This window comes from Rhea americana, unplaced genomic scaffold (genome assembly GCF_003343005.1).
Source record: "Rhea americana isolate MKP2758 unplaced genomic scaffold, rheAme1 scaffold_207, whole genome shotgun sequence".
NCBI classification, from domain to species: domain Eukaryota; kingdom Metazoa; phylum Chordata; class Aves; order Rheiformes; family Rheidae; genus Rhea; species Rhea americana.
This window is the reverse complement of record NW_028186228.1, coordinates 1,410,588-1,435,473: the sequence shown is the minus strand read 5'-3', so window position 1 is coordinate 1,435,473 and position 24,886 is coordinate 1,410,588. Positions and strand designations below refer to the sequence as shown.

The following is a 24,886-nucleotide window of genomic DNA, read 5'->3' as shown; positions in this document are numbered from 1 at the left end:
TGTCATTCTTACTCATAGGGACAATCTCGCTCTTTGCTCAATGTACAGCTGACTTATGGGCTGCTTTCTAGGAAGATAAGGTGTCCTGGTACAAAGGGAATCCAGCCATTCTTAAAGCTGGGTGCCTTTGACTCACTTACTTGTGACACTGTTTCACCTTTCCTTCTTAGTTTTTAAAAAACCTTTGTACAACCCCTATGATGTAACTCTGGGCAATCAAACTGGCAGCAATATGCTGTTGGACAGGGAAGCTGAGCTGCACATCYAGAGCAGTAAAAAAATAATACTGGCATCACCCCAGTTTCTGGCAAAGACTAGATGCTCATTTCTTTTAAGTGTGGATACATTACAGTGACAGATCATCACAGAAAGCAGATGATGGTGAATATGAATTTTTGCTGAGTGACAGATCCACTCAATGATAAGCCCCTAGAGGGAGTTAATTCTTCATTGAAGAATGGCCACTCTGTTACTGCCATTTGAATATATAATTGCCAATATGGCATATTTATACCTCGCAATACCATGGTAGCATGCTTAGATTAGCTCATTTAGCTACTTACTTCCTGGAAGCAGTACAGCTTGGCGTAGCGGTGTTCTGCCCTAGCACGGCTGTAAAGCAGGGGTCGCTGTTTTGAGCAAAGTGGCATTTTAATGCAACTAGCCTGCTGTTTGTTGGCATGTGGGCCATTTGCATGGGACATAAGTACCAAGCAACCTAAGGGGCCTCTGAAAGCYTGTGCCTAGGAAAGACTCTCGAATAACTCTTTTTTGGGGGGGAGTGGTAGTGGTGAGAAGAGAAGTAAAATAGTATGCATGTCTTTTCAAATGTTTTAAATTTACTGAATCTGGAAAACTATGTAGAAAATATGTTCATTCACAAGGCCTGTGACCCTCCTGCTGGGGCCTCATGAGCTCTGACCGTTCTTAATCAGCTGAGTGCCGCAGTGGCTGCATTCAGTGCAGACATCTCATGCAGAGCTSAGCAGGCTGGAGGAAAAGCGTCACATTTGCTTTTCTTATAGAAACATTGGCAACAATCTCTCCCCCGACAGATAAAACAAAAGTAGAACAGCCATAGTCTCACATTTGCTCAATGTAAGACTAACRCTAGAGGGCAGCGCATTTTCTAAAGGGCATTGTGCTGAGTGAGTGGGGAATGAGTGTGATCTTTCCTCTGATATTTGTGTTAATGGATGAGGAAAAATAATTTTAYGTAGTGTGTGAAGGAACGATGCAGTCTTCTAGCAAAAGTGCTGGAAAGTGTGCCTTTCCTCATAGCTTGTTCCTTTGAATGAGCAGCAGGATGCTCCTATGCCTCCTAGGTCTTCTTTAATAGAGAAAAAGTCTTAAAGAGAAAAGCAGGAATATTAGTTTCCTAGAGTTATGGTGTGCATGATAGAAGACCCTGTCAGAAAAGTTCAGTCACAGAAATCAGATAATGAGGTAGCAGACACTGCTTTCCCCCTTACTCCAGAAAAGTAGGGAGCAGGAATTTGTTGACCTTCAGAGTCAGACTGCCATGTTATTTGCATAATTGCGTGTATATTTGCCCTTGAGATGCTAGTGAAGAGCTTTGAGATTTATGGCTTCAAGGGACTAGGTAGGTCAGCTAGCTTTTGTTACTTGTATGAGRGGTTTTGCTGAGGGCATGTTCATGATCAGAGCATTAGGGGTTAATAGGGGACTAAGAGCTGTTTTAATATACAGTTAATTAATTTTCATGCTGGCTGATTGATTGCCTATCTATTAAATCTTCTGTTGATGGACTTAGAACAGGTATTACTCATCTAGAAAATGGTTATAACAGCTATAAATCATTTATGAATCCTTATAATTCATTTATAAACTTACTCTTTAGAGTAAAGTGGGATTGATCTTCATCTTCTTGCCTTGTTCTTTTATATTATACATGTGACGACAGCATCTCACAAGACCAGATCTGCATGTTTCGACAATTGAATAGAAATGGTCCCATGAGTTTTTGTGTGGCTGTTTATTTTCTTCTCCAAGTTTTGGTCCTTGTCTTTGGGATAGCAGTTTCCCTGCCTTTAAAGATGCTCTACAACATTAATTGCAAAAAGTTATACACTTGTTGGAGCTGACTGGAACCTCATCACTTGCTTGATCTGTGGAAGAACTGTGTTTTGGGCCTTTGCCTTGCCATGAGAAACAGAGTGTTGTCAATCTAGGTTGGCCTTTCCGATGGAAGCCAGTGGGCTTCTCAGTGGCTTACAAGCAGTAATGTAAGCTCTTGGCCAACATTGTTTTGGCTTGATCATGGTCATGGATAGACTGGTTTAGCCTGGTAGCRCTTTAGAGCATTTTGGAGCCTATTTGTTGCACTGAGGAACTGTTCCAGGGACTGTGGAAAGTTAGGAGTGCAATTTGTTCCCAAACCCTCTTTTTCCCAGTAAAACTCTGTCTGTCTGATTGCATGAGARATGTTCTCACTTTAGGCCACCCAGAAATTTCCTAGCTTTTGTAGAAATCCTTTGGAGGACTTGCAGACCCTGTCACCTGACTTGGAATGTAATATTGTACAACTCAGGCTATTTTAACGGCCACAGCTTCTGACATAATTCAGTGCTTCATTCCTGCACTGAGAACATTAATCACRTGCTGAACACCATAGAGTCACAGAGTAAACACAAGAGGGCTTTCTCCCGAGTTACCTCTCCACAGCACTCCCAGTATGTGCTGCTCCCCCCCCCCCCCAAATTTAGTACTGGTCTGTGTGTGGCTTTAGCAATTTGGGTACGGCAGTGCAGCGATGTGCTGCCTCAGAGCAGCCACTGAGGAAAGCACCATCACTAACCTAAGGACCAATGCTCTGGACACCACTGAAACAGTGTTGCGACTCAAAGCAGAGTCACCACAGATTTCTTTTTAAGCATCCCTACAACACTGTCTTCCCAGCTTGAACAAATAAAGACATGTTCGTTACCTAGTGCTCTACAAGTGTCTCAATGCATCGCTGATGAAAGCTTGAAAAAGTGATCCACTACTTGAAGACACTTCGCTGGCAGGATGGGTCTCATATTAATTTCAGTGGCAAGTGTGCAACCACCACGCAACAGCCTCCCTTGGATTAACTGCCGCTACCTTCAATCCAGGACCGGACATCTGGAAATGAGGCTGACTGGCCACTAGGTGCCAGTGTGGCTTAGTAAGAATCAAATTTARAACACACRTACCTGGCATTTCAAAAATGCACTGTGATCTGAAGCTTGGCCGGGAATGCAGATGGCTCTGTAGTGACAGTTTTGGATATTCGGACACAGTTTAAATTTGCTGAGGATTTTTTTCTTCCCTGATTCAGCTATAGGTGTGTCATCCAGCTGACCTCTGTTGCCGGAAAGAGACTGCCATGGTATCTTTTAAAACTAAATTTTGAAACATTCTCCTCCTTGYTTTTTGTATTAGCCTTTTGGAAATATGAAATTGAAGTCTGTTTCCACCCTCAGTTTTTTTTTCTTTCCTTTACGTTACTTGTACATTTGACAGCTGCTCTTTACAAGCAGCCTGTAAATTCATTAAAATAATCAATACTGTATTGAGATAGAGAGGACTCTAAATATTAACACAGTTTGTAGAAGGGTTGTGCATATTTGAGACATGGCTAAGAAAGGGAGGATACTATAGGTGACATGAGCGTGGACTGCATCCCATAAATATCTCTATGCTGTTATAGCGTAGATACAGGTAGCCTATGAGCCCTTGGCCAAATGCTGATGTTTGTAACCCCTGTATAATTCCATGCAAGCCACTGGAGAGCCTGATGTCCAGCGTGTCTTTCCGGAGGAGATTCACAGGTCTCTCCTGTGTCCTGCAGACCTCGCTTGCATGCAGCACAGTTAAAGAGTCCCAGCTGAAACATGTCTCATTATGGCATATACTACCTTCTGTCCCTGGGCATGTCCTGGAGGCTGAACCTCAGACCCCTGGTCCCGCAAATGATGCCGATTCCTCCCCGTATCATGACCGCGCAGCACGGTGTGATGTTCCGACAYTCCCAAGCGGAGCCCAAGGTCTGTGGGGCCGTGCCTGTACTGCAAAGTGGGCAAGGAGCCTGCAGCTCCTTGGGTCTGCTTCCATGGGCCCTTCCCTCCTGTTCAAGGATTTATTTGAGGTACAAGAAAATCACTGCTTTTTCTTCTAATAAAAGCCTTTTCTCTGCAACTACTGGCAGGATATTGCTGGCTTTGGGGATTTTATCACAAAATTCAAGCAATTTGAGTGTTTTCATTAAAAAATAGGGTTCTCAGAGAGAACTTCATCTTTTCATTTATTTATAGAGGCAGCTTTTCATGACTGGCCAAGCTTGGGGATCTGAACACCAAAGTTGCCAATGTTAGAGGCAAATTATTAAAAAATAAATTTGAAGCATTTGCTAAAAAGAGAATCATCTTATGATACGATATAGAAAATGTCGTAAGTTGAGGGTATCTGACTTATATTTTTTTGAATATTTGCAATTGATATAACTACTGCTCCCCTCTCCAACACCTATCGTAAGAAGTACAGCAGGATTAATTCTCCTTGTCACATCACCTTCTAATTCCAGCAGTGACTTATCTTTCATCTGGATGCTTTGCATTAGTGGCACTAAAAGTATAAATGAAGGATTTTTGTTGTTATTGTTGCATTGGAACTTTTAGCTTTACTATTGAGAAGGGCTCCTGGAAATATTCAAGTTAGCAAGTACAGATGAATGTGTACGGGTCTGGTTTTCCCTTRGGCCTGTGGCTTTACTGCTGGTGGCTATGTGACCTCCTTCCTCACTTACATCAGAAATTCCAGAGTTCAGTAGCTGCTGCAGCCACTTGTTCAGACATTTCTAATATGGTGCTTACTTCATGAGCTACCTCTTTTCCTCGTCAGCTGAAAGGCCGTGAAGTGGGATCAATGTTTTGCTATAATTGTTACCCTTTCTTCATGTTYTGACTGCGCTGTTTACAGTGATAAACCAAACGTCTTCATAGCCAAATGTCTCCAGTTCCYCTCCTTCAGCTGAAGCCTAGTCCTTTCAAATGATGGTTTCTGGCCACAGTGTCCCCGATCTCATGATTACATGGTATAAAGTAGTAACAATTCTGCTATCCTGGGTGCCTGGGGTCCCAAATCTGCACGTTGCTCCGCCTTGAGATAGTACATCCTCCCTTTTGGTGTGTCCTGCCCTGCCCCTTGATGCAAGTCCATTGACCTCTCAGTCATGAGACCTAGTGCCTGGGCTGTTGCCCTCTCCGTGTGTGACCCAGCAGCAGGGGCCGATGCACCAGAGTGCAGCTACAGGGAGAGGTCGGTTGCATCTGACRAGAGCCTGAGGTATGCACACCCCCCCAAGGGGCTAGCAGCCAGCCACCTGCGATGTCCATGTGTCTAGCTGTAGCCCACCCACTCCAGTGCAAGCCTGAGGAATTAATTACCCTTTGCCAGAGCTATTATGAATGCAAACTAGTTATTATTCACAGTGAACTCTGCCTTGCCTGGCTCCGGCACAGCATGACCCCCTTATCAGTCATGCTTGAAACAGCTCGGCACTGARGGAAAGCCAGAACACAGTTAAAACAAACAAATGAGACCTGAAGGCAGGAGCTTCCAGCCACAAAAGGCTTCAGTTATAAACTCATCTCATGCAAATACCTTAAAAATRTCATCAAGCTGCACAAACACTGCTGCAGTGTGCCAACTCTGATTGCTTGTTGCAGGGAAAGCGGGACTTTTCCCCTTTTCAGAGTTGTGCCATCTGAGCGGTTATATTATCAGGGCAGACTTCATCAGCTACACAGAGCACCAGGGAAGTCAAAAGAGATGAGGGGAACAGGATGCTGGTGTGCTCAATGGTGCAGATGGCAGGCGAGGAGTTGCAGCTTTAGAGCTTGACCGTGCTGCGGCTTCTGATCTGTTGCCTCATTTTCAGCTAAGGGAGATGCTCTAGCTTTTACAGAGTATTGATTAGCACGGAAAATAATGTGTGTGATGATACTGTCTGTAGTATCTCTCCACGAAACTTTCCATCCAAAACTAGGTCAGGTTGAAAAGCCTAATGTGGGCGCTGAAGCACAAAGGCAGTGCGAGAGATGCTTTGTTTCCAATAATGATATCTCCCACGAAAGGAAAGGCCGGCATTCTGTTTGTGTAATGGCTGCAAGCTGATCGGCTATTTCACTACAGCTATGTTTTGCTCTTAGATGCTATCACAGTACTTACTTGCAGAGAGAGGACAATGAGTTGCAGGCGGTAAGGCTTGCAGGGACAATGTTACAGAAAAAGTAGCTAAATAGCATAATTTTTATTTTTATAATTCTGATATTTTGCAGTAGCCATTACCCATGCACAAAATGAAAGATGTTCTGCTGGTCTTGCCGGCGGAGTAGCTAACCTAGAGGAGACTATTGTCTCTCTTTTGCAGACAGGGATCTGATACTAACAGAATGACTTGTCCCAGGTCTAAAGAAAGTCTTTACTACAACTCTGTGTCAAGCCAATGTTATGTTCTTGCATCCTGCCTGAAGTACAAAGCATCTTTATTTCAAAAGGGAGGTTGGCCAACTCATTTTTACCACATATTGTTATGAGTAGACATGGTGGTAATTCATGATGACAGTGGATATATCCATAGGCAGTGTCAGGTCTCACCTCTATTCTGGACTGTACACCCCTGTGAAGTAGCATTTGTAGCATTACTGGTGCCCAACTCAATAATTTGTGGTCCTACTCACTAAGGTTTTACTCTTCTTGAATGTCTCTTGCACTGATGTACACATGAAACCCCTCTTTATCCCTGTGGGACATGCTCCRCAAGAGGTCAGGTTGCTCACAGCAGTCCTTGCATGGCCACAGGAAGGAGAAATGCTTCTCAAGCACTCACTTGGCCTCTCCCTAGATGGGTGTCTAAGACAGGTGGGATGACTTGCTTGCTGGGGAACCTTGTCTTTACTTTTAGATATTCRTTTTGAGATCCCATTTTCTTTTTTTCTGGAAAAACTGGAGCTGGGATGTTATTGGTCTGAAATCCTGCTGGGTCACAGCAAGAGAATTTGTTGATTTTCTTTAGCAGTAATATTAACTGGTATTACTCTCCAAGGGTTGCTGATAGCAGACTTACCATACATATCAGAGGGATGCTGTGTTGCTTCAATAATTCGAATTTACCACATGCTGTGAGGTTCTTGGAGGCAAGGTCTGACAAAAAAACAAAATATTATGACTACAGCTGATAAAATGAGACAAAAGGAATGGCTTAGGATCTGGCTAGATGCAGTATTTTACTCAAGTCTATTCTAGATCAGCTCTAGGGGGACCTGCATCACTACAATCTTTGAGTGCCTTCCAGTAGTGTGTTAAGAGATGCTACCAACATCTGCTGCTTGTGAGTCATTCTTCTTTTCTCTCTTTCCCAAGGCTAGAAGGGTATAAGCTTTTTGAAAAGAAATATGCAGCTTTCTATCCTATCTAGCATATGCTTGTGGTCCTAACTATCTAGCATACGCTTGTGGTCCTAAAAATGCTTGGCAGTCTGCTTATATAAATAATAACACTCTTTGCATTGGTTCACGGCTTTAAAGGGGGTAGCAAAGACGATTATCACTGCAGTGTGCCAGGTGGGAAGCCAAGGCACAGAGAGGCTGTGCAGACTCACCACGGTCACACAGAGGGTTAAGGGCAGAAGCAAAACTAGACACTAATTCTCCTGGTGCYTCAGAGCTGGCCAGTGCCTGCTGGTTTGCGACAAGCTGGTAAAACACATTTGGCTATATGCTCCAGCCAGCCAGWTTATTGGAGTGGCTGCTGTGCTGGTTTATGCAATCTGACTCACTCAGTGGCATGGAGACTTTTTCCTTTCTTGTGCCAACCTGCAAATTAAGTCAAAGCTGGCAAGAAACTGGCTCTAATCCTTGTCGGAAAATGCTGACAGAAAAATATCCGTTTCACTAGCTCTTATTCTAAGCAGTCAGTAGTTTACTACATCTTTGAATGTGCTGTTCATTTATAAAACAGATCCGTGAGATGACTGAAATTTTAAAGGGAAGATGAAGGAGGCTCAGTGTCTTATAAATCGGTCAGTTTGGAGCTCTCACTATGAGTGATGTTTCTAAAATGCTAACATCAACTCTAATTTCTCAAAATTATACATAATTTATGTTGTGGTTGTTCACTACTCATCAGTTTAGGAAAATACTTTACAAGTAACTTTAGATGGTAAGATTTAATAAGAGCTGTCACACATTTTTATCYGACTCATCTGTTTTGGGTTATAAATGCAATATTAACTTTTGATTTCTTTAGTGGTTGGAAAGCTGGCTGAATACTAGTTAAGAGGTTAAGATATACAGGAATCACTGAAATGAAGTTTCCTGGGATCAATAGTGGAGTTAATTTTCTGCCATAGGATTATATTTCTCATTTTACCCATAGACATTTATTTTACCAGTTAAAAAATAACTATGCATTTCAGCTATAGTTCATTCCCTAGCTACCAGCTATGCCACTGATATACTTTACTAAATGATATGAGGAGGTATGCTTAGTTAGGTCAACAGGCTATTAGGACTGGTTGCYGTTTCAATGATTTCCTCTGAAATCTTAGGCAGTTTTCTGAACTTCTTTTTGCTTCCATTTGCTTGCCTGTAAAAATATATAATTATTTCATACAAGATATTATGGTCTTACTTAACTAAGATTTGCAAAACACTTTGCAGTCTCAGGAAAAGAACATGTAATCTAAATGCAACATACAAGTGTTTTTCCTTACATCTGGTGATCATCTTGAATGCAAGACGCTTCTCCATGGTCAGAGAGCACAAGTCTGTCAAGTCTCTAAATCAGAAGTAAACAAGAGTTTTCTAAAAGATGCTCTAAGGTTGCAAGGGCTTGTGTGCAGGCTGTGACTCTGTGTCTGTTGCCACTGGAAAGTTGATGGCTTGCAACCTCTTTTTTTTTTTCTCTTTCCCATCTGTACCACTTATGACTTTACAGAATAAGGTGAGGTCCTTCAGAAGGAGCACTGCTGGGCAGGATGGATTTGRAGCGAGTCTGCAGATTATCTCTCTCTGAGTGCTACAAAAGAGTCCATGCAAAAAGAAAAAAAAATCCAAACAACCCATTCTGTGCACTGCTGTTTGGGAGAAGAACAACTTTTCTCCTCTGGGCTCTGAAACGCRTCTGCTGTAGGTGCATGGCTATGCATTGTTATCTGTCATGAAGGCAACATGAAGGTTATGAGGCTGTAAAAATTCTCCTGTTGTGAACTGCATCCCAGGCTGCCCAGGAGCAAATGCCCACACAATGTAAGGAAGAAGGGGATTCATGCTATCCTTTTTGCTCCCTCATAACTGATTAGGCTAAGGACCAAATTAAGACAATCTGGGGCACTTAAAGCATTAGGGACCAGGACTAACTCTGACACTCTCTGAGGTGACCATGTCCGTGAATTCTCTTTCCATCGTAAAGGGGGAGTAAGACAGGCAAAGAGATCTTGCTGTGCCTGTAAAAGTGGCAGCAGACTGGAAGCAAGAGAGAGGACACGTTCCCRTGGTCATAGGTTATCTTCATTACTGGTTTCAAGGGAGACAGGACTTCATCTCTCTTTCCTGGAACACTCTTTACCACCTAAGAGGGCTCTTCATTTGAATCCAGTGGAGTCCCARAGCACTAAGCCTTGATGGTATCACTGCACCGTGCGCATGCTCCAGGCTCTCTGCATACTCCAAGTAGCACAGTGTGCATCTGAATAACATTTTCAAGGTTGTTTTTTTTTCCTGGAGTTGGTGGAAAAGGTGAAATCTCTTATTTTACAGTCATCATTGAGCTCAGGAAACTGAAATCCTAGCTACCAGCTTATAATTTCCAGGCTTTCATCCTGCCAAGCAGACACAGGTAAGTCAGAACACAGAGTGATCTTCCTCCAGTTGGTTGTTCCCAAATTACAGTGTGTAACATACTGGAACTCTCATCCTTATCACAAAACTGGAACGAAGGCTGAACCTCACTAGAGATGGACATTATTATTATTATTATTATTATTATTATTATTATTCATATGGCATGACAAGAACTTCTGCCTCTGTTATGAAATGTTTTAGCTCATGCACCTTTCAGAAAAAATTATATGATCAGTCATCATGGAACTGGCCTGTAGCTATTAAGAAGCTATTTTGAAAATTCATATTCCCCAAGAGGCCCATTTTTTAATGGTGGGCCTAATGACAAAGGAAGTCTGCAAATGGTATTCTGACAATGTACTTACTTCTGCACTAGCTCTTAAAAAAAACCTACAAGATTTTTTAAAGTAAGTCACTGTGAAGTGTCTCTCTTCCACCTCCTCCACCATATTACTTTAGTGTCTCTTGAGAAAGTATGAGCATCRCACTGCTTTTCGTGTTCAGAACCAATGCATGCAGGCAGCCTGATCCTTCCACTGCTGAAACCAAAAGTACAATGTTCTTGCATTTCAGCGAGGGTGGGATCTTTAGAAGGCTGATAAAGGAGAAACAAAAGTGAGAATCTGTCCCTAAAGCTTTTCTTTAGCAGGGAAACTCTCCAGTCCTTATTGCTTTCCTTGGTCCATAGCTCAGAGTCCACCCCAGATTCATTGCTGTCCTGGCTAATTTTCCTCTGTGTGTTTATAGAGAAATCATTGGTCTATATTATTACCATATTACAGTCCAAATGAGAGGCAATTCATGCCTGACCTCTGTGCATGAGAATAAATCCCTTAGATGATACAGCTGTTTGGTAGCAGTGGCTCTCTTGGACAGAGCACTCTGATAGCATATGCATTGCCCTAAAGGAAACTGAGCTCTACAGAGTGAAAGGTATATCATCCTCTTCTGAATGTTGCARTTCTCATCAGGCATAAATTAGGATGTCTTGGACAGATCTGCTCCCTGCTTACACCAGCTGCAAGTAGAATAAATGCATTTCTTGAGAAGTAAGCAGCGAGCTACCTCACATCCTGATGGACAGGAGCATGGAGCTTTCAACAGTATGGAGTGCTTCACATGTCATCCTTGCTCATTACTGATCCAACCATCTCTCCTGGGGAGCAGCAATCTCTTCTGGATTTGGTCTAACTGGTAGCTAAGTTAGCAGAAACCAAAGTGATAAAGTCTAACAGCACTTCAATAACAAAGTCTTGGCAGTATGAAGCCAGAAGCAACTGAATCTCCTCAGCTTTGAGTTTGCCCAGGACAGTAGTTTTCTGGAGTCTTTCAGACATTACTTGTACCTCCCTTAAATGCCTCTTTTCTTTTAATAACAGCCACCACAGATACAATGTGGTGCATATGCCTGACAGACCTTTGGGATCTTTCCCTTATGGGTTTAACAAACTCTTTGTATGCCTACTTGAGTTCTGCATTTTTCTTGGAAAACATCTGGGATCTTTACAGATAGCTTAAAGAAARTTTCTACTCAGTGCTTAGATGTGGCGATCAGTGCAGCATATGAGATGGAAAGTCATGCAATCCACATAGTCAAGGCAGAGATGAGTGGGAGGATGGAAAAAAGGAAAACATCAGATGAAATGTTCACCCATGGTCACTTATAAAGCCAAATGTAGAGAAGAGGGCTTAAAAATGCTGTGCCTGCTGCCACACTCTGAACTGCAGGTATAAATCACCACACGACACACCATTTACTGAGAGAAAAACATCTTCAGAGGGCAGGCCATTGCATTGTAAGGATGTTCAACATGGGTAGAATGAATCATTCTTTGTCTAGCTCTACTGGTTAGACAGAGCTTAGATGGATTGCTTAGGCCATATGCTCAACTTTTAGGTGGTTGGAATTAGTCRAATGGCTTACACCTTCTGTTATTTCTTCCCCTGAATGATTTGTTTTCAATCACAGCTGAGACTAGGCGATTGTTCCTGGACAGTAGTCTCTCTCTCTCCTTTTTTTTTTTTTTAACTTCCCCAGGAAACTGCCTGGTGTGGAAAAAAAGGTGTCACCAAGACTAAAGGAACAAAATTAAACCGAGAGTGATATAAGCTTTTATCTACTCAGACCTGTCTTCAAGCAACAGAGGGCTGTGGATACGGGTTATGAGATACAAGATTTTGTCCTGGCCCTCTAACTTTTCTGCCCTTACACCGGAGCACAGGTAGAGTGCAGGTGCCATGCAGGACTAGTCCCAAAGTAGACGAATCCCTCAGCTCAGAGGCCAGGCCCAYTGATCTCTGATGTGTCCATAAACGGATCCTTTCTATATCTCACCAATAAATACAGAGAGTCCCTCAGATTTGTTTGTAGGCAAATAGATGCACGTGTTGATTGTATGCATAGAGACTTCACACTCTGCAAACAGTGCAGTATGTCACCTGCTTTGTAGAAGGAAAAAAAAACAGGCTGCCAAATGTCTACAAAACACCATCTGGCAAGTGTCGCAGTATCAAGCAGCGGAGGTATTGACTGGGCTCACAAGTTTAGGTAAAACAAGGGAATAATGATATAGCCTAACTGATGTGCAGCTTAGGAAGTCAGGTTCAGAGCCCAGCGTCCCCGTAGGCTCTTTATGTGTGAGACCAAGCATGTTACAGAAGTGCCATTAGCACTTGACACACAGCCTRGGAAGCCGGTTGTGTCTCAGACATTCCCCAGCCTCTCCAGCATCRGCCACTGCTGAGGACTCCTGTGGGGCAAAAGTGGATCTTTGAGCAGCTGTTTCTGTGACAACCCCCCCCCCCCCAGTACATGCAGTAAATATCCTCTAGAGGAAAGCATACTGGACTGCATTTCCACTCGCTTTCCTTCCACTCTGCTGTTCAGTGGGAGACGTAAGCCATTCCGGTGTCAGGAAAAGAAGAATTATCCAGAGACCTCTCGTTACTGTAACACGTGACTGAAAGGAGGGTTAGTGACWGTCTACAAATATCTAACTCTAGCTCTGCAGAAGAGAAATATCTATGTGCACTGTAGCTTGCATGTCAAGAAAGGATTATATTCTGCGATTCCCGTGGTGTCAGAAGATGARGAGGATATTGCATAAGTCTATTAACAGTGTTCATAAACATATGTCTATATGGAGGCATTCTGYTAGTCCCTCAAATGAATATTTTACCTTATCAGGAATGTCTTGTCCCTGCAAGGATGCAAGTAGGACCAAGTGCGTCACTGGGACTATGTACGTATGTAACAACTGGGACCAAAGATGTCTCCACCTCATTTCACTGTCAATTTCTCAATTAAAATGAATACACTGTATCCATTTAGAGCAACAAAATCCTTATCTCAGCGTGGAAACAGGTCTTCCCTGACACTTCTCRCAAAATCAGTATGTGAAGCCATACAGGGGCCAGTAACAGATGCTTACAAAAGAATGTAAGGACTGAGGCAAGCTTATAGTGATATTTTATTGAATACTCTCCCAGCTTCCAGAAATCTCAGCTCAGAGACACCCTGAGACCCTGAGGAGTTTAATAGCTCCTGATGGACTTTCCTTCCATAAAATTTTCTAGTCACTTTTTGAACCCATGGAAACTTAGCATCTACAGAAGAGCCTGTCCTAATTCTCAGGCAAGAGCAGAGGAGGCCAAGCATTACAGCCATGAGGGAGAGTCTTGCTTGGGAACTTTATTTACCACTACTCAATATGCAAAGGCAGACAAGAACAACAACATCCCTTTAAAGATTTTTACTTAAAGATCCCTTTAAAGTATCTGAATTCCTGAATCTGTAGGTGAATCTGAAGCTGCTCCAGATTCTGAATTATCTCTCTGCAATGTAAACATGCTGACATGCATTGTTAAATTAGTTGCATGCAAGCAGTTAGAGATAGGGGTAGGGAGAGGAAGGGTAGAGGGGCTTTAGTTTGCCTAGTAGCCCCTGCTTCAGCAGAGCATCCCTAGCAACCCATGCATTTTCAGCCCAAAGCCCTGGCCCTGAACCTATGACAGATGTAGCAGACCTGCTTTGCCCAGGTTCACTGGCCAGTTGCAGAGGCTTCCAGCACCAGAGGGAAGAAACTGTTGCTCGCTGCAGCTGCACCGCTGCTTGTCGTTGGGTGGGGAAAGCAGGCTGGGAGCCCGGTCCTCCCACTTCACACCAGAGCTGTGTCTGCCCCCAGCAAGTGGCTCTGCCCCATTTACCACGGAAAGAAACTGATACAAAACTGCTGTAACATACCTGAGCATCTTTTGCATCATATATTTTTCAGTACTCTTTCTCCAGTGATGCAGAGCTCCAGTTCACATGATAAACAGAACCCATGGCATACACRCTTGCTAAAGTTCGGATTTGCATCACAGCAGATGAGCAAATTTTTGAGAAGTCACCAGAACTCTTTTCTTTGCTGGCTACCTGCCTCTGCAGGATTGCAAGGCTTTTCATGAGTCACTATAGAAACAAGGTTGTTGTCTTCAGTTGGTACAGTCTAAGATTAGGCAAAGTACAGGCAGAGGGGTGTGCATATCTGTAATGGAAACTGAACAAAACAGGCTGTGGAAGAAATGTGGTACCTGGGTGCTTATGTCTGCACATGTGTTTTTGGGACAATTTTGGATGGAGAGTCTTCAGCTAGAAACAAACCTGCAAATGTCACTGCAGTCCACTTTCAGAAGTTTTTCCCAGTCTTCAAGGAAGCCTGTGTTAGTGTAATTTCTTTGTCATCTCTCTGTTTTACACATACAAATGAGACAAGACTCAAAACGTTGCAGTGTAAAATTGACCACAAATGGATATTGTAGGTTATACGCTATTGTGTTTTTGAAGACATGAGATTCTGTCAGCACTATGTAACTGATTTCCAAACTTCTGAATATTCCAGCTGCAACGTTTCAAAAAGATTAAACAAGACTTTTTTTTTTTTTTTTGAGTTCAACATGGAGAGAAGTACCTCTATTCTGATGGTCTGTACATGGGCTGATTCACTGCTAAGGATAATGTCCAAATGAATACAGATTAAAGAAGCAGAAAATCTGCTTGAACCTGCACACTTGAGGCTTGTCTCCCTGACACAGTGCCGATTAACCATTTCTTCTGAGTCACAAGGCATGTGGCAGTAAAGCCATAGATAAACACTAACTGTTGTATGCATAATAGTCAATAAATTGTCATCAGACTTTCCCTTCCATTTAACTTTTATTAAAAGAGGTGCTAAGGTACTGTACTGTATGCAGTACATCATATTTATTACCAAAATTAACAAATATACAAAACTTATACATGTAATTTTCTTACATCCATTTATTGGTCTATAATACTGCACTTGTTCAAGTAGGTTATCTACAGTATGTAAACATCCCTTGGATTGACCTCACACAGATTAGGAAAGCCCATCTAACCCATGTAGTTACCAAATACAGCTTTTTCTTTCTTTCTTTTCTTTTCTTTTTTTTAATTTTATTTGGCTTTCATTGGTAGAATCTAATCTTCACATTTGGCACATGGAAGAGACATCTACAGTGCAAAAGAGGCAGATTCTCTGGTTTTGTTCTGAGCAGTTTAGCAGTGTCATGATTTTAAAGAGCTGAAAGGAGAATAAATTTACACTAACTCGATAGGAGATGGATTAGTATTAAYGTCAATGACAGATCAACCATTAAAGTAGAGCAGAAATTCAAATCCTCTTCCCCAGCTCTCTCAGCCAGGTGGAAAAAAAACTCAGCCTTGTTTCTAAAGGAGTAAAAAAGGACTCTGTTAGCAACAGAGAAAGGAGGTTTAGTTTATGAAGAGCCCTCTCCGATTCCAGTTTCAATTTTCTGCTTTGTGTTTTCTCTCTTTTATTATCAAACAGTTTTTTTTTTTTTTTTTTTTTTTTTTTTTTTAATGGGGCAAAAGTAACTAGTTGGGAACCACTTTTTTTGTGCTGGTAATTTATCAGTGAGTTGGAGATTACAATTGGAGTTTACAGATCTTTGTATACAGATGTATAGAACTCAGTAAGCTGCCATATATAAAAGAGAGAAAGACAGAGAGAGAGGGAAAGAGAGAGAGAGAGAGAGAGAGAATAATGTCGTCATATTCCAGGAGTGGAGCTTTCAAATTTTGCTGCAAAAACCAGAAAAAAGTTCTTCCTTTCGTTTCTCCTTGTTGCAAGATGTGATTTAATTTAACTGAGTAAAGCTGTTCCACAGAGACTTTCTTTCACACCCTTCTTCCCATTCTCATTCAAGCACCGTATTGCTATTTTAGGAGGCCTCACCAATGTCCATGGAAGCATTTGATGAGAATGGACCTAACTGGGCATTGTTTCRCATAGAAACCCCTCTGTAATTCCTTGCTCGTTACCACAGAGCCCCGCTGCTGTCTGTGGCACCGTACATCTCAGCCAGCTTTTTAAAGCGYGGCCCCCAGTCTGTCAGGTAGTCATAGCTCTGGTCTGAGTCTGTTGTGACYGACTGTAGGGAACTGAGCGACTCTGCCACTGAGCCATTCCCTTCAAACATGTACGTCTGAAGGGAATCGAAAGGAGGAGCCCAGAGGTCCATATCAGCTTCGTATAGCTTGGCGAGCACGTAGTTGTGGACATTGTTGTCCATCATGCATGTCTGAGGCACGTATCTGGAGAGGCTCTCTATTTCAGGGAGCATGTCCTGCCTGTTTTTGACCACGAGCTGGGCCTCCCGTGGATTCCACATGGCAGCGATATCAAAGGCCTCGGTGTCCTCTTCCCCACCACCTTCGTCATCATACCTGACGATGTTCTCGTGGATATTCTCCTCCTCATCGATGACGTATGGCTGCTTCCGGTGCCGTCTCATGGAGAGGATGAGGAGCACCAGCACTGTGAGAGGCAACCAAGATACAAGATCATTTGCAGAGAAAGCAGATCTTTCTTTGCTTAGTGGAGCAAGGTGGGGCTATCAAAATGCACTCTAGCAACGGGTTTAAACTGCCTGCTGCTCCATTTTCCCCTGGTGAGCCCCTGGGAATTGAAGAGCTGCGGTGTTTGAGGGGGGAGAGATGTAGAAATCTATACTCCTTCAAGTCAAAATTAGTACCTTCAGGTCCTGTTAATCTGTCTGTTTTCTCACCATAATTCTTAAATCCTGWTGACACTTAGGACATGTCTATCCAGGATTGCTTGCTGTGCACTGTAGAGATACTTGAACTACTTTTAAACCAACCAGATCAGACATCAGTAGGAGTTTGTCTACAGTGGCACACAGCTCTACAGAGGTCATTATTTTCCTGCTTTGTAGCTAGCTTTTGCAGCCTGCTTTGGGAATGGATCTTGCACTGGGCTCTGCACCTGACAYAGATTGAGGAATGCTGAGCTGGTGATGGATGGTGCCTAGGCATCATGGTGATAGCTCTGTATATACTGCAAGATGCAAAGCTAGCTCCTTTAACTGCTCCAAAGCAGTTCTTGTTTATCTGCAAGGCACTGCCYTGGGATGAGTAGACCTACTGTCAGTTGCTCAGCGCTATCAAGATGCAGATGCTTTTTAGCATGCAAAGAACTGATCATACAGGTACCAAGAAGCTTCAAGATGCTCAGCTCCTTTGCTGTTTTTGAAATAAGAATGATGATACATTATGGAGATCGGACTATGCAATGAACTAGATAACACAAATTTGAATAAAACAATGGAACTGGGAGAGTTTAATAACACCCATAAGGGAACTTGTAAATCAAGCTCCCGGGCAACTAAATTCAAGAACTTTGAGGARTTTTGCTCCAATCTGTATGTCAAAAATCTAACCAATAGAATGCCCTCTCATGCCCCACAATACAAAATTCCTTCTTCATTCTCTTAAGAAAGTCAGGGAAAATGATTGAATAAAGAAAAATGTCCCTATAAGGCAACCTCAGAGAGGTTTGCCTTGTCTGGTGTTGATTTCCTGCAGACACTTTTAGCTATATGAATACCTCTTCAACTCATCCCCCATGAATGGAGAAGACTTCATAACAGCAAAGGCATTATTTAAATACATTTTTTCAAGGGCAAAAGACTGGGGGGGAGTGTATATCTCTTACCAAAAGGAGGCAAGAGRCAGAACAGGATTTTGCATTCCTGTTTCCTGTGAGAGGGTAGGATCAGAAACTGCTGTGGGTGAGGGTATAACCTGTCCCCAGCAATAGCCTCTTGTTACCTCCTCCCAACATACTCTTTCTCAGACAGCACTGCTGCACAAGGTGGCTTCGCACTTCAGGACTCCRGCAGAAATATCTGCAAATCATATTTGTCACCCATTACCATGTCTCCCACAATCTGAAGTTATAGGCAGTTGACTACATCCTCTGTTCCTTGCTCTGATCCCTTATGTAAGTGTGTGTCTAGATATACATACGCATTTATTAATGCATACGTGTGTGTGTGTGTGTGTGTRTRYATATATATATTTATACATATACACACACACATATACACCCACACATGCTTATGCACAGCCTTCACCTTCTGTGAATCAGAAAACGGGCCCGAATAGAAGAGGTTGTCTCCTCTTGAGAAGCCAACATTTACCTAACAGGACAAAGATGCAGGCTAGGATTGCAATGAGGGCCCCTCTGCTCAGGCTGACAGGGAGGACGTAGGCTTCTGCGGTGCAGGACATCACCATGCCATCGTCATCACAGCTGCACACGTGCACGGTCAGCGTGCCGGTACTGCTCAGCATGGGGCGGCCGTTGTCRCTGATCAGGATGGGGAGGTAAAACGTGTTCTGCTCATGTTGTCTGAAGCCAGATCGCCTTGTTAAAATCCATGCTGTATTGTCTAGGAAAATAAATAGAAAGAAGAGCTTATTTACAGGGTAAACGCATTAATTAGAAAAGGAAGGTAAAAAAAATCAACTCTAGACCCACATATATTTATCCTCTCTCTATTTTTCCTTTATTTTTCATCATTTTGTCACTAATCAGCATTTTGCCTCTGCCTCCCTGTTCCAGTGTCTTCTCCAGCCATAGTTGTGAGACCTGCAAGGCATACACACCTTATAASCTGCCTTTACCCTTTGTGACATAAAGTGGCCAGAGCAAACTCACAGCCTTCAGATTTAGCTAAAATAGCTTTCAGAAGGCAYGACATAAATTAACAATTAAAGGCAACTTGTTGTCCCTGTTTGTTCCTGCTCAGCAACTTTTCTAGACCTCACTCTTAAGTGCTGCCACTATTTTGGAGATGTTTGTGTATAACCTTTGGGGACATGTTAAGGTTCTCTTTATGTTTTTTGATGTTTTCATCCTTGTTTTCACCCTGTTCCTGAAAGACTTCTCAGGCAGGCTGACCAGATCTTTCTGAGTCCATCTGCTTGAGGCAACAAGAAGGCAAAGAAAATAATYAGCTTGTTTTCTTAAAACAGCAGCAAGTTGAAAATCTGCAACTAAACATTTTTCAGTCAAACACGTGCGATTTCAYTGGCCACTTTGCCACTGAAAAAGTCAGTATGCTTCATTCCATCATTGTCAGAATTATTCTCCTTGGATTTGACCATTCCACTTCATTTAGTGTGGCCATCTCTTTAACATAAGAACATGAAACAAAATGATTCAAAACAGTGCTACTGAAACAAAGTATTCAAAAGAGAGTAACCAAACAATAAGTTACTTTGAAATTCCATTTCAAAGGAAATTTCTACCTCTGGGGATTTTCCTTCGCAATCAATATGTTTTTTTAAATGCCAGAATTCCCTAGTGGCCTTTGAATTCCTGTCTATGCATACCCTCAAGCTTCTCAGTGCAGACTAGGCACTGACTTTCTCAATTAGAAAAAAAATGGATTTAGGAATTTGTTCTCTTCAATTCTCATCTCATAAATGCCAGGAAAAATCCTTTGGAGACCAGTGATGATTTTACCAGTGCTGACTTTCAATCTTTGTGGCCTCACAGACTCTTTGGAGGTGTAAGGTTGAAATAGAAACATAAGGCTGAATGTCTCCTATGTGATCTGTACAACTAGTGGTAAAAAGGAGCTTAAGGAACAAACATAAAAGTTGGTCTTCCTCACAAACATTTTTGCAGGTCTTGGGACATCAAAAATAAATGGGAAACAAAGGTGATTTTTCTCTTTGGCAGACCTGCAAGCTCTGACCCTGTGCAATGATGCTCTGGGACTTTTGTGAGTTGAACTTCATGGAGTTTCTTTTACTACTTGATTTTGTTTCCTGTTTCTTTGGTTCAAAAGAAGTCACAGTTTGGCCACCTGCGCCTTCAGGTTCTTAAGGACTTGCATTTACTGTGCTTAGGTATGCAGGAAATCATCAGCTATTCCTGGGTGGCATGGCACAATGTAGCTGCTAGCTGGAAACGGCAAGAATCCCGATCACAAGCAGAACATAAAAAAACCCTCAAATAATTGCAAGGAATCATTTGATTTTTCATAATATTTCCATGTCAGTTCACTGCTACAGTTTAGAACCTAAGTGAGTTTCTTCAATGCAGAGACTCAGGTTGCTTGCAGGTGAATCAGCTTTATTATCTGCTGTAGTCTAAACATCAGAAAACATTTGATGGCCTTTAGGAGTGAAATGGTCGAGAGTGGAATGTTATACATGGCCAGCTAGGGAATATATGCAAAGACAAGCTAGACTTGCTACAGTTGGATTATGCTACAAGTTCTGCACTTCTTGATACAAATCTTATGGCATCAGACAGTACTGGCACACTTAAATATTGAGAGATCAGTCTACACAAGTCATGAGATTGTTTTGAATTTGTGATATGATATTTTTAAAACAACCTCAGGCTCTTTTCTTTCTTGCACTTAGATGCAATTTCAAGCTTTTACTCTGAAAGCATAAAATTCTGAAGTGAGTGTGTGTCTGTATGAGAATATGTAATGATATTGTAGTGTCTTGTTAAGTCGCGTGATCTCAGAAGCGAGGGCTTTGAGGGAAACCACCAGATAGCACCAGATGTAGAATGAGATGCCCAAGGTTGATTAAAACTGATTATGCATCAGTGTTTACTGATTTCACCACCCCTTGATACACCACGCAGCTCTGAAAATGTGCAGCAGGTATAGACAGAAGTAGGTGATYTTCATGAACAGGTTCCAAGACCAGCTGGAGAACAGCACCATTAGGCTCTCCATGAGCCCTAGGTGTGCTGCAGATGGGGAATCCTTGCCTTTTGCAACCCCCCCACCCCCACCCCGTGCACCCACAAATCCTTTCTCATCTGCAGGCTGCTTCCATGCCTCTTAGTGTGTGCTCCCCAGCAATTAAAACCAAATCTTTCCAGTGCTGTGCCTGTTTTATCCCAAGAAAAAGCAGCCCGCAAAGGGCAGGGAATAGCAAAGTAGCTGGATTTACGCTGTGTCAATGGAAATGTCTGAGTCATCTTGGCAAAAAGATAAACCATGTGGTAGCATGGTTGCATTTCTCTTTTCTGAGTGAAAAAAACCACTCTTTTTAAATTGATTTATAATAAAATTCACAAATTCCATCCAGGTGACAGAAAACCTTCATTTTATGAGAAGTTGCTCTTTGTGAGGGGAAAAAGTCTTTGTTATTCTGGGCTAGTCATACTTTGCTTGTAAAAGAAGTTATAGGCAGTGACAGTGAAATTGTGTAAAATTAGTTAGTGGGAGATCTCAYGTGTTTTTAACCATAATTCTTCTTCAAGCTGAAAAACAAGTTTCTATAATAAAATGTTGGATGTTTTCTTTTTCTTTCTTTCTTTTTTTTTCTGCGATAGGCTGACAATATCACCCAAGTCTTAACTGTTCTTGCTGATATAATTCCCCTTGGTGACTCTCAACATTACATTTGCTTTGTCCCAGGCAGGCATCCAAATTATCCCTAAACAATGACTCTACCTTTTACTCTGCGACTGCAGTATGTTGGCACCAGATCTTGTTGTGTGTCTCTTGAAAAGCCAATGCGATTTGATGTAGTATTGCAGTGCAAAGACATGCTGGAATGTGATGAGGCATGGCAGAAACTGGAATATACAGTTTTTTTGCAAACATGATATCTTGATATCTGCTAAGCCCCAGCCATCAAGAGAGGAGAGCTTGTGAGCACATGAAAATCCCATTATTAAAAAAAAAAAAAAAACCAAACCAAAACAAAAAACCTGAACGTAAGAATATACAATATTTTTGCATCATAGATTTCCATGCAGCAGCTTTGGCTCACCGAGAGGAAGATGGTAGCCTTCAGCTGCAGCGCTGAGCAGAGGCACTGAGGAACCTGTTGTGGCTGGTCCCACACCCCTGTGATCGTAAGAAGYGTGAAAGCCAAACCTCCCTTTGGTGTGCAGGCTGGTGTGTTCATCTGGTTGGGACAGCAAGCTATGGAGCATCTCCTTCCTGCCATTTTCTGCTCTGTTGGAAGTGATTTTCCTCTCTGGAGAGGTCAGGGAAGTAATCACTGCATAATTTGAAATGCAGAGAAAAGAGCTAACCTTCGCTCCTGCCATGAAAAAGGCTTTGTTTCTTTTGCATGAGCCTATAGAAGAATTGGTGATATTTCCCACAACTTCTGTTAGCTTTTTAAAATCTATTGTAATAATTATGATTAATAGAAAGCAATATTTTACCAGAACTAGGAGAAAGAGTACAGGGAAGCAGACATTCCAGACTCCACTAACTTGAGGAAGGGATTTTATTTTTTCTTAGGGATTTTCAGCTCATTATCTTTGTTCTCTGTCATGAGGTAGACCTCAGTTTAAAGGAAGGGAAGAAATAACTAACGATTTTCATAGGACAAGTTTAAATGCAATGATGAAGACTGCTAGGGACCTGCAATGACATGCCTGACAGTGATATGACACTGACACTTGCACCCATTAATATGGCTACAATTTCCATTAATTCCTTTTCCTCAACTGTGGAGGCCAACAGCTTAAGGATCAGCAGAAGATCAGCTCAAAATTTAATTTGGAAATGCCGTAAGTTTATTTTATTGGTCATCTCATTCTTACAGTAAAACTGTTGTGCCAATTCTTTCCCTGCATAATCTCACCTGGATTTAGAAGGGGGGGAAGATGGCTCTGCCAAAGCCTAGATCAGCAACCTAAGAGCTGGGAGACCACATCCTGTATGGCCTTGGGAAGTCATTTAGCCCCAGATCTTTGCAGCTGCTTACATGTTTATCTCCCACTGATTTTACTGAACTCAGAGAGAATCAGGGATCTAAGTAGCTTAATTTCTCCTTTCCCCATGTTCCCATCCAATAAAGTGGAGACAATAGGATTTCTCTGTCTGCCACAGATATGGGGAAAATGAATAGACTAAAAAGAAGTTCTCAGAGACTATTACGACAAGGGCCAAAGAAATATGTAAAACAGCTCATCAGAATGCAAACTGTGATCTATTTGTTGCTTAGTATAAATCAAGGTTTTAATTGCTGCCAGGAAGGCTGCATATCTTGCAGTTTCTCTTACTGCTGTGTTGGGCAACCAAGTAACCAGTACAACTGCTAATTTTAATAGTACCTTCCCACAATTTGGGAAGTGTTGCTTTCTCACGTTTAGATGCACAAGCTGTGATTAGCAAGGTGGGTTCTGTTCCCTGTCRTGCCATCCTGTAACATTCAATATATCTGTCCCCTCTGTGACTAAGTCTTGTAATTTATATAGTACTTAGTGGTCCCTAGATGAAAATATAAACATAAATTATTGTTACTGAACTGACTACTGCGCTCCAAATTGTTAAGGCAGTAAAATAATCCTTACTGTGTATATTTCAAATAGTCGGTGGTTTGATACTTAACATTTCTGTTTCAGATTTGTAAGCTTCTTGTGATATATTTCTCTGGAAAACTGGTATTTTTGAGAGAGCGGGAGGCACAGCCATTCAGTCACTGCTGTCACTATAAATTATAGCAAGTATGGCTTTAGACAGGAAAAGTGCATCTGATGCTGGGAATTTCGTGAGCTGCTTTTTTTAGCGCAATGCCTTGAGGATGAAATGAGCCTAGTTTGCCAAATGTTTCAGCAATGGTTGCATTTTATGTGTTTATGTATTTAGGCTACATATATATGTATATATATATATATAGGGAAAGAGAGACAGAGAGAGGAAATGAGGATGAGAGAGAGAGAAAATCACAAGAAATTGTGTGGAGAGGCTTCAGAAGCCCTATGCGAAAGATTGCTTTGAGATGATTACGCGATAGCATACTGTGGAAGAGGCTGCAAGTTCTGCAAGTAGCATCTTCTAAGCTGCTTGGTTAGTGAAGGTAGAGCCTTCTGCATTACCCTATATACTGTTCTCTCGTATGGCTGCAGAGGCATTGATAGGGGATCGTGGCAGTAAGTGCATCAAGCAGGCCCATGTGTTTACATGGGACCATGGGTAGGCACTCCACTGGGAGGCTGGCCACAGATGCTACAGATGCTTTTCTTCCTGTTTATTCCAGATTTGCAGTACATCACATTCTGGATATTGACTTTCAAAACTGCAGCTGTTCAGTCAAGTCTTCCCTCTCTCCCACTGAAGGCTGTTGCGGATCTGACCTCAGCGCTGTTGTCTGCCCACAATGTTCCCCTGTCAGCAGCCACTATATGCAGGCCTGCCAACAGAGAGGATTTCCTGCAGGCTCCAAAACCACCAAAACTTCTTGAAAAGAAGCAAATTACACAGGCTAGAAAACTCAAAGGCCAACACTTTGCTACAAGTCTCCCTACTGGTGTTTCAGTTTCTGCTTGGCCTATCTTACATGGACTTTTAGCTGTACATCACGTTACTCCCTGAGGCTCTATATACCATCCCCTTCATCTCCTCCCTATCTTCCTCCCTCCCTCTTCTAGGCAATAGCTGAGTATGTGTAAAGAGGAAAAAGAAAAGAGCTTTGAGAAAAATATTGGAACAATACAGGAATCTTCTCGTCTGTGCCTGGAAGGAAACATGAAGGACACATAAAAGAGCAATGTAATTCCCCTCAGATTTGTCTCCTACTTCCAGTTTCTATCCTACCTTTAAGCAAGCATCTCCTTTTGAACAAATGCAGTTTCCACTCTGGTAAGTTGAGATGCCTGCAGCATAACCAC

At 42.2% G+C, this 24,886-nt stretch overlaps 1 protein-coding gene across 2 annotated transcripts in view; it reads right to left on the bottom strand.

The window, feature by feature from the left end:
• Positions 1-15,076: 15,076 nt before the first annotated feature.
• CDH20 (cadherin 20) overlaps positions 15,077-24,886 on the bottom strand; it is a 117,835-nt gene continuing 108,025 nt past the window's right edge. For both annotated transcript variants that reach the window (XM_085304354.1, XM_085304353.1), the window contains 2 exons: positions 18,414-18,665; positions 15,077-16,729 (listed from right to left, as the gene is read on the bottom strand). In XM_085304354.1, the coding sequence (XP_085160480.1) occupies positions 16,230-16,729; positions 18,414-18,665 (752 nt within the window). In that variant the 3' untranslated portion in view covers positions 15,077-16,229. The remainder of the gene's footprint in view (positions 16,730-18,413; positions 18,666-24,886) is intronic.